Source organism: Monodelphis domestica, chromosome 4 (genome assembly GCF_027887165.1).
Source record: "Monodelphis domestica isolate mMonDom1 chromosome 4, mMonDom1.pri, whole genome shotgun sequence".
In the NCBI taxonomy this organism is placed as follows: Eukaryota; Metazoa; Chordata; class Mammalia; order Didelphimorphia; family Didelphidae; genus Monodelphis; species Monodelphis domestica.
The window spans coordinates 419,320,572-419,330,571 of NC_077230.1; the positions used below are offsets into that span (position 1 = coordinate 419,320,572).

The following is a 10,000-nucleotide window of genomic DNA, read 5'->3' on the forward strand; positions in this document are numbered from 1 at the left end:
AGTTAAATCTTACTCAGAGTCCCAGAATCATCATGCATCTAAGGAGGGACTTGAATTCATGTCTAAGACCTAAATCTCATCTTTCAAGTTTCCTAAATCATGAACTCAGTATTTTTTTAAACCCTCACCTTCCATCTTGGAATCAATACTGTGTATTGGTTCCAAGGCAGAAGAGTGGTAAGGGCTAGGCAATGGAGGTTAAGTGACTTGCCCAGGGTCATACAACCAGGAAGTGTCTTGAGGCCAGATTTGAACCTAGGACCTGTCTCTAGGCCTAGGTCTCAATCCACTGAGCTACCCAGCTGCCCCCTCAATATTCTTTTTAAGAAAATTTAATCCATACCTTCTTAGAATCAATTGGTTCCAAGGTAGAAGAGTGGTAAAGACTAGGCAATGGGGTCTAAGTGACCTTTCCCAGGTCACACAGCTAGGAAGCATCTGAGGCCAAATTTTAACCTCGGATCTCCCATCTATAGGCCTGGCTCTCAATCCACTGAGCCACCCAGCTGCCCCTTAGATGTTTTAATATGCATCATTTTATTGCCTTCATTAATCCCATGCCAAGAATCAAATGCTTTATGGCGATATTACCAAAACATTCCTGCTGATTCCTTTGGGGAGTTAGTTCCATTATACCAAGGTCACACAACTTTGCTTTGTGGAATATTCACTCATTCATCCAAAAGTATTTATTAAATGCCTGCTCTTGCTAGGCACCAAGGATAGGATATAATAGCCAAAACTAAATAGCCCCTGCCCTCAAGGAAGTTATAGGCTATTGGAGGTAAACAACATAACACACAAAAAGTTAAATACAAATTATATACAAAGTCATTTGCAAGAGAAGGCACTAGCAACAGGTTGGAGGGGCAGGTAAGAGGGGAATCAGATGAGATAGATAAGTAATCCAGTGGATAGAGCGCCAGGAGTTGAAAGGTCCTAGGTTCAAATCTGCCCTCAGACACTTCCTAGCTGTGTGATCCTGGGTAAGTCACCTAAAACCCAGATTACCTAGCCTTCACTACTCTTATGTCTTAGAACTGATACTAGGACAGAAGGTAAGGGTTTAAAAAATTAATTACTTTAAACAAGCATTTGTTATCTGTCCCTCCCCACTATTGAATGATAAAAAAACTAACAAATGTGCATAATTTGGGAAAAAATCCCTACTTTAGGCATTTTCAAAATCATATATCTCATACTACATTACATCCATTCCCTTCCTGCCAAAAGGAAATGATGTGCTTTATCATTAGGTCTTCGGAGTAATGGTTCCTCCTTCTACAATTTAGAGTTCCAAAATCTTTCAAATTTTTGTTCGTTATTCTCTCCCCCTACCCCCATGTTATTGTCTAAATTTTGTTCCTAGTTCTGGGAGCTAAGGGATATTTATGAGGAGGTAGGGTTTCTGGTAGCATAGAGATGATTCTGATTGAGTAAATCCACATGAACTATATCCTTTAGACTTAGCCAAACAGTGCAGTCACCCATAAAGAACTGGAGCTGGGGGATAGAATGTCTTCTACTCTCTGAGAACCACAGAAAGCTTATTTCTCTAATAGGCTTCACCCCCACACTACTCTGACCAAGCAAGGCACAGAGCCCATTGAACTGGATCAGGTTACTGGTCAGCAGTGCCACCCGGTGGTTAAATTTCTACGACCTTGAATATAGTGGATGATTGTTTAATACATGTATATTGTCTGTTGAATCAGTTTAGGACGAGTGATGGCAAACCTGTGGCACGGGTGCCAAAGATGGCACACAGAGTACTCTCTCTGTAGGCACATGGTAGTTCTCCCCCCTCCCCCTCAGGCAGCAGAGCTGGAAGGGAACAGAGTGCCCAGGCCACTTCCTTCCCCCTCTCTACACTCGATGAGGATATTCCTCCATCACCCCATCCCTCTGCGCAGTGCCCAATGGGAGTGCTTTCTCCCTCCTCTGTGTGGGATAAGGGGAGATGGGGTGCACCTGGCACTTGGTGGGTGGGGGCGGGGCCTGGCACTCTGTCTTTTAAAAGGTTTGACATCACTGGTTTATGACCTTAGTTCAAAGAAGCTTTTAAAGACCATTTCAATGGACCCAGGAAGGCAGGGATGGTGGTGGTGGTAGTGGTGGTAGGGTGTTTCTACCTCAAAGATCATAGCACAGGGGGAAAATTTCTCCCTCCCCTTATAGAGAGTCATCTTTATTCTCTTTATAATAGAGAATATTAGTTAAATAAATAACCAAATAAATAATTAAGTTAATAAAATTGGTCAAATTATTCAATAATTAATTGAACTGATTAAACTGAATGAACAATTAAAATATTAATTCATTTTATAATAGAGAACATTTAAAAACAGAAAATGCAAAAAAGAAGAGAAAAAATAAACAAAGCCAATCAATATATCAAACAAATCTAAAAGTATATACAGTGTTTTCCCCTCTTCTGTATTTCCCTGCTGTTTCTTTTTCTTTTTTTCTTAGTTCCTTTTTTTGTTTCTCTCTTCTCTCTCTCTCTCTCTCTCTCTCTCTCTCTCTCTCTCTCTCTCTCTCTCTCTCTCTCTCTCTCTCTCTCTCTCTCTCTCCCTCCCTCTCTGCAACAACTCTAAGACAGAAGGACAAGGATTAGGTAAGTGGGATTAAATGACTTGGCCAGGGTCACATAGCTAGGAAGTATCTGAGGTCAAATTTGAACCCAGGTCTCCTGACTTCAGGCTTGGTACTCTAGCCACTGTGTTACCTAGCTACTTTGACTAGTAGATTCTTTTTTTTCCCTTTTATAAAAATTTTTTACCTTCCAACTTAGAATCAATACTAAGTATTGGTTCCAAAGCAGAAGAGCAGTAAGGGCCAGGCAACTGGGGCTAAGTGACTTGCCCAGAGTCACACAGTTAGGAAGTATCTGAGATCAAATTTGAACCCAGGTTTTCTGGACTCCAGGTCTGGCTCTCTAAGCACTGTGATACCAGGCTGCCCTTTGACTAGATGGCTTTCAAATTTTCTTCCAGTTCTAAATTTGTGAACCTATGATCAACAGGAAGAAGGAACCCTTCAAAGACTTTAGTTTATTCATTGGCAAAATGAAGGAGTTTGACTATATGACCTCTAAAATCCCTTCTACCTTTAAATCTATGAGTCTATTATCTTCAGAGAGTAGAAACTCTTCCTAGGTCTCAGTTTCCCCACCTATAAAGTGAGGAGTGTGGACTAGATGACCTTCAAGGCCCCTTCCAGCTCCTGACCTATGCAACTATATCTGTAACCTATTGAGTTAGCTCATCTTCCTTCTGGATAGTTTCAATTGTTAGGCAATTTTTCCTGACTTCAAGTCTAAATTGTCCCCCCCCCCCCAGATTTTGCCTCTTTGGGTTCCAGTTCTGGGGCCAAATAGAAGGTGTCTAATCCCATTTCTACTGGCCAGCTTGAAAACAGTTATCGGGTTTCACCACCACACCCCTCCTGTCACTCCAATCTTTTTCTGGTCTAGATGCCTCTAGTTCCTTTGACTAATTCTCACTTGGCCTGATCTCAGGCTCTTCCCAGTCCTTCACTGAATGGGTCTCCCAAACTCACCTCTTTCAGAGACTTTAGTAGGTCTACCACATCCACTCCCAGAATGTTGCCCAAGAAGGGCCAAGGGGCTGGGCCAGGGGGCAGCCCAGAGAACCTGTGGCGCCACCAATTGAGCAGAAGGTAGGCAGCAACGGCCAGGCCCAGTGCCAGCCCCAGACCCCCACCCAGCTCCATCATGAGGAATCTCTGGCTCGGGCACTAGTCCTGTATGCCCTAGCCTGACCTTTTATCTGTCCCAGCCTCTTATATAAGGTTTAGGGAGGTTCACTAGTCAGCCAATCCCTAGCCTGGCTTGGGGGAGGCCCAGTCAGATTCAAGTTCACTCTGATAGGTTTTCTACTACATATTCTCCTGGATGTTTGTGTGTATCTATTCCGCAGGGGCTCCCCAGTTCTAGCTCTGCTTCACCCCTCACTCTTACTGTTTCGGCCCATGGCCATTGGAGGCCTGTCTTCTTCCCCCTCCTTCCACATCCTGCCCCTAGATTTTCTGCCATCTTGAGCATTAGCTCCAGAGTGGAAGGTATTGATCGCTTCTTGGTTAGATTACTCTTTCAACAAACCCTAACAAAAACCCAACAACCCTTGAACACGGAGTGATCATGATTCTTAAGAGTCCAGATACTTATGTGATGATGCCAACAAGGTAAAAAGGCTGATCCAAGAACACTACTCCATAGTTAGCAGTTTTAGGGGGACAATTTTTTAAAATTAAAAAACCCTCACCTTTTGTCTTGGAATCAATACTGTGTATTGGCTCCAAGGCAGAAGAGCAGTAAGGGCTAGACAATGGGGGTCAAGTGACTTGTCCAGGGCCACACAGCTGGGAAGTGTCTGAGGCTAGATTTGAACCCAGGACCTCCTGACTCTAGACCTGGATCTTAATCCACTGAGCTACCCAGCTGTCCCTGTAAGTAGTTATGATTGATGTGCATCAGCCAAACAAAGCATCTCCCCCTGTGTTTGAAGATGATTAATCATGGACTTTCAATCACCATATTCTATTTTGGGTACCACATCAGTGGTTATAAAAGAACTTTTCTCTTAAGGCCCTTCTCTGTGAAGAAGATCTTGGATGCAATTGATTAGTGACCCCTGAAATCCCTCCCAAATTGATTGACTATTCTTGGAGATTTATCTCAATGGTTTTTATTACAGATTGGAGATTTTTGGCCCAAATGTTGCCTGTATATAGTTTGATTTTTATAGATTTGTTCATGTGTTCTCTGGCCCTTCCACCTCCAGACTATAAGCTCCTCGAGGGAAGGAATTGCCTTCTGACTCTTTTTTTAAATTTTTTTATCCTTGACTGTTAGTACCATGCTTGGCACATAGTAGGCTCTTTTTTTAAACTCTTACCTTTTGTCTTAAAATCAATACTATGTATTGGTTCCAAGGCAGAAGAGTGGTAAGGGCTAGGCAATGGGGGTGAAGTGACTTGTCCAGGGTCACACAACTGGGAAGTGTCTGAGTCTAGATTTGAACCCAGGATCTCTGATCTCTGGGCCTGGCTCTCAATCCACTGAGCTACCCAGCTGCTCCCCATAGCAGGCTCTTAATAAATGTTTCTTAAAGGACCAATTGCTTGAAAGTCTAATTTTATAAGACCCTCTAGGATTCTGAAAATGATATCACATTCCTCGGCCAAGGGGGCGACCCAAAGATCCTGTGGTGCCAGAGCCTGAGCAGAAGATGGTACATGAATGCCTGGCCCTGAGCCAGCCCCAGGATGTACTGCCAGGTGAGGTCTGGTGAGGTCTTGGCCCTGGATGCCTTGGCCTGATTCTTTATCTATCCCAGGGGCTTGCATCAGACTCGGTGGGTACTGGTCGGCCCACTGTGACCTTGGCCCCTGGCACGGCCCAGCAAATCCAAACTTCTGGCATTGTCAAGGCACAATAAGAATCAACTACTGGCAAAGAGAGCCTTTGGGACTGGAGTCATTTGGACAATTCCTCAGAACCCTCCTAAGCGAACAGTTCATGAGTTCACAGCCACATGCAGTTTACGGCTGTATCTTAAGCTGTTAAGCAATTGTTCTTTTTTAAAAAGTTTCAAGACTAGGATTAGGTTCAATTCCAGATAAAAATGTTGGCTTCACAAAAAGGGTGCAACTTCCTGTTTTGTGCAGGCCAAAGAATCTGAGTTATCTTCCTCTGGATGGGAAATCTGCATCCCAGGTTAATGTTTCAGGGTTCACTTTTTAAAACTCTTACTTTCCATCTTGGAATCCATACTGTGTATTGGTTCCAAGGCAGAAGAGTGGTAAGGGCTAGGCAAATAGGATTAAGTGATTTGCCCGGGATCACATAACTAGGAAGTGTCTGAGGCCAAATTTGAACCCAGGGCTTCCTGTCTCTAGGTTATGCTCTTTATCCAATTAGCCATCTAATGGTCCCATTTAGAAACTAATTTGCGTAATTGTAATTCGATGTAATTGGCCTCTTTTGCAATTCTATGTATTTAAAACATGATTCTGAGATTGGATCCATAGACTTCACCAAGTTGCCCAAGGAGTCAGGATACAAAAATGATGAAACAACCCTGGCTTAAATGACCCTGGAATTCTTCTCCACCTCTGGATCTATGAACATAAAAGTTATCATGTTCCCCCTCCATTTCATGGCCTCCAATCCCCTCACCAGTACTGCTGTCCTCACCTGCCTAGCAATGTCTTTTATCATTGAGGGAACCTTTTGAAGGACTTATTGTCTCCCAATGAAGACTTGGGATAACCTAAGCTTTGCTTGTTGTGAGTCAGGATTCTCATTCCTTTGTGCTGAGACCCTATAAAAGGAAGATTTTGTTGTCAACTTGCTGGCTCTTCTATTTTCCAAGCAGAAACCCAGCAGAGCTAAAACCTGCCATGTGTCTGGATTGGTGCGAAAAGGAATGTGAAGGAGAACCCTAATATGTGGAGCAGCTGCTTTGGGGACAGAGGTATTATTTATACTGTATACAGCTTGTTTGCATATATTTATTTACTTATTGTCTTCCCTGTTAGATTGTAAGTTTCCTGACATTTCAGAGCAGGGATTGTCTTCAGCCTCTCTCTCTACCTAATACTTACCAGAGTGCTTGGTACACAGTAGATGCTTAATGGATGTTTATTGACTGACCAATGGTGGTACATGGAAATTTCATATTCTCATGTAGAGATGGCAGCCTAGGAGAGGGACTTCCATGTTCAAATAGTGAGAGTTACTGAATCCAGTCCTATAGAGAGAGAAGGGGAGATCCTAAACAGCATTGGCACTTTGGGAATTCCAGGATCTAGCTTTCTGGAGAAAGGAAAATATCTTGTAGTCTCTTGGAGATAAAGAAATTCTCAGATCTAGCCTTCTAGTGAAAGAAGCAGATCAGGAATGATGCCAGCCTCTTGGAGATCTTTGTTTGTTCTAGATCTGGAAGAGTGACAAGGGACAAAGCCACATCATGGAGCTGAGTTTTTCCTTTTAAACCCTTATCTTCTGTCTTAGTATGTATTCTAAGTCAGAAGAGTTTGGCAAGGGCTAGGCAACTGAAGTTAAGTGACTTGCTCAGGGTCACGCAGCTAGGAAGTATCTGAGATCAGATTTGAACCCAGGACCTTTGGACTCTAGGCCTGTTGTTCTATCCACTGTGCTACCTAGTTGCCCCAAAGATACATTTCTTAACAACAGGCTGGACTTTAACCTCTGTTGTTACTGCAGGTCAGCCAACACAAATTTAGTGGGAAAGAGTTTGCCTTTCTAATAACTTCAAGCTCATTTTTCTTCTGGGATAAGACTGAGCCCCTGAGATTATTCCAAAAGGCTAGAGGTGTATACCACCTTTTGGGTACAAGTAGGATTCACTGGAATGTAGGGAGGATGGTTGCTCTGGTGACCCCAAGTTTCTTTCTCTTTCAAGGACAGTCCAAACCACAAGGTGATGTTATGAGCCTGGAGGACTCTGTGGCGCTCTATGGGGCAGGTAAGACTCATTAAGCTGAATAAAAAGTTCTTTTGATTATTTAGGGGCTAATATTAGTCCTTTCTGCTTTCTGTGTTTTATGTAGGTAAAATCAGTGCTGTTCTATGCCAGCTCTATATTTTACCTCCATTGCTTGTACAGGGACTGGGAAGCCTTTTCTCACAATCATGAGCTCTATAGAAGCTATTTTCTGAAATTTCCAAAAGAAACCCTCATTTGAGGACAAAATGAGCCATAGAGAATGACTTTCAAGGGACAGCCTCCAAGACTGGACCCAATCCAAAGAAGGTCAAAGCCTGCAATGCTGAACCACAGGTTATGCTATTTAACTGTAGTGCCAAGAAGAAAACATGATGTTCCAGGTCTCACCTGACTAGAGCAGAGTAGAAAGGATCCCCACCCTCATTTTGGACACCCTGTCCTTGCTAATGCTGCCTAAGTCCTAATTAACTCCTTTGGGGCTGCCATGACACCCTGCTGACTCATCTGGAGCGTGTACTAACCCCTTCAGATCTTTTCCACATGAAATGTTGTGTCAATCCTATTCTGATCTTGTGGAGCTTCTTTTTTTTTTTTAAACAAAAGTGCAGGACTTAATATTTATGCCTTTTAAATTTCATCTTGATTGATTCATCCGAACATCATCCAAGCTGGTTAAGCCCCAGCTCTGTTATCTGATTGGCTAGCTTTCCATACCAAATCGGTGTCCCTGCCAATCTGATAAGAACTTCTAAGCATTCGCCTAAGAGACTGATAACCATATCAGTGATTATACAAGGACAAGAGCAGGACCCCAGGGCACTGCAGTGGAGACCTGCCTCCAAGGTGACTTGTATCTATTGTTGACTATTTCCTGAGGTTCATACCGTTGGATGATCATTGATTTAGAGCTGGAGGGGACCTCTTGGGTCAGTGAATTCAAAGGTGTTCTTCCAAAGATGAGGAGATGGAAGCCCAGAGAGAGGAAGTGACTTATCTAGGATCAGATAGCTAGCAAGTGCCAAAGGGAACATTCAAACTCTGGTCTTCCTGACTCCAAGGCTTTGGTCTACAGTCCACTGTACCTCCCTGCCTTTAAACCAGAGCTGAGTCTCTCTGACTGCTCTGTCACCTGGCCCATATGTTTTCCCATATTCTCCCAAACCTAGAGTCATCTTGTCTCTCTTTGCTGTTATTTACAATCCAACTGCTCCTTGGCCTTGAGGAAATACCTTCCCTTTTCTTAGCCTCAGTTTCTCTATCTGTATATACAAGAGATTGGTCATTCCGTGATAGATCGATAAACTCTTTTGGCCTAACTTTTCTCCCAGAAGAATCTACTCTTTAATAGGTGAGCTAGAGAGAGACACACAGAGATAAAGGAATAGAGACAGAGACATAAGGAGTCATAGGGAGACGGACACAGGGAAAGAGCTCACTCTTAGAAGCAGAGAAAGATTTATGGAGAAACCCAAATTCAGAGGAAAGAATCAGGGAGACAAAGACAAAAGAGAGACAGATACAGGCAGGAAAAGACAAAGAGAGACATAATGAGGTAGAACTGGACATAAGTGGGCAGTAAGATGCAAGGTGAAGTTCTCATTTGTGAGTCAAGAGACTGGTCTCAGTTGAGACTTCCAGCTTTTGTCCTGATTCTCTGTCTAGCCTGGGATGAGTCACTTCCCCTCAACCACATCATCTATGACCTGAAGGGATTGTTTTCAGTGATATCTGAACATTTCTCAGTTTCCAGGACCCCAACTGAGTAGCTGAGAGAGAGAGAGAGAGAGAGAGAGAGAGAGAGAGAGAGAGAGAGAGAGAGAGAGAGAGAGAGAGAGAGAGAGAGAGAGAGAGAGAGAGAGAGAGAGAGAGTAGCCTGGGGGCTCAGCCTTTATTGGTACATCCAATACCATTATTGGTACATCCCAGGCCACTGCAAGCAGGAGCCCTGAAGATTCCTCTGGCTTCATCTGGGCCCATCAGTCTCATCCTCGGGGCAGGAAGGAGATAGTGTAGCTGCGGGGGATAGTGGCAAAACCCACCATCTTTGGGGAGATGTCAATGGCCTCTTTTGGGAGTGGCGACTGGAAGCGAAAGTTCTGAAGGATGGTGGTGAGGAAAAGGAACAGCTCCATTCTGGCCAAGCCTTCACCAAAACAGTAGCGTTTTCCTAAAGAGCCAAAGTCAGAGTGGGTCAAGATGGGGAGGACCACTGAGAACAGGGATGGTCAGAGCTGGGAGGGATCTTATGATCAGAAAAAAAATGGAGCTGGGAGGGTCCTTGGGACAGAGAATGTCAGTGTTGGGAGGGAACTTAGAAAGGGACAAGTAGTATAGAACATATTTGGCTTTTATGCAATAAAAGACTTCCTGTAGGAGGCTCTCACTTGTAGCAGGTGCAGGTTCTGGAAACTTACTTTATCTAATTCTTCTTGCTAATGAGCTGTTATGCTCAAATGCTACTAAATTTTGATGCTCTAGGACAATGTTCTATTGTTCCACCCTAG

The 10,000-nt window shown here is 43.5% G+C and overlaps 2 protein-coding genes across 2 annotated transcripts in view; both read right to left on the reverse strand.

The window, feature by feature from the left end:
- Positions 1-9,271, reverse strand: part of LOC103106014 (cytochrome P450 2F2-like) — a 19,267-nt gene extending 9,996 nt beyond the window's left edge. The window contains exon 1 of the mRNA XM_056796223.1: positions 3,562-9,271. Within this exon, the coding sequence (XP_056652201.1) occupies positions 3,562-3,738 (177 nt within the window). The 5' untranslated portion in view covers positions 3,739-9,271. The remainder of the gene's footprint in view (positions 1-3,561) is intronic.
- A 94-nt stretch (positions 9,272-9,365) lies between these two features.
- LOC100018858 (cytochrome P450 2A13) overlaps positions 9,366-10,000 on the reverse strand; it is an 11,163-nt gene continuing 10,528 nt past the window's right edge. The window contains exon 9 of the mRNA XM_001371879.5: positions 9,366-9,663. Coding sequence (XP_001371916.1) covers positions 9,479-9,663 — 185 coding nt within the window. The 3' untranslated portion in view covers positions 9,366-9,478. The remainder of the gene's footprint in view (positions 9,664-10,000) is intronic.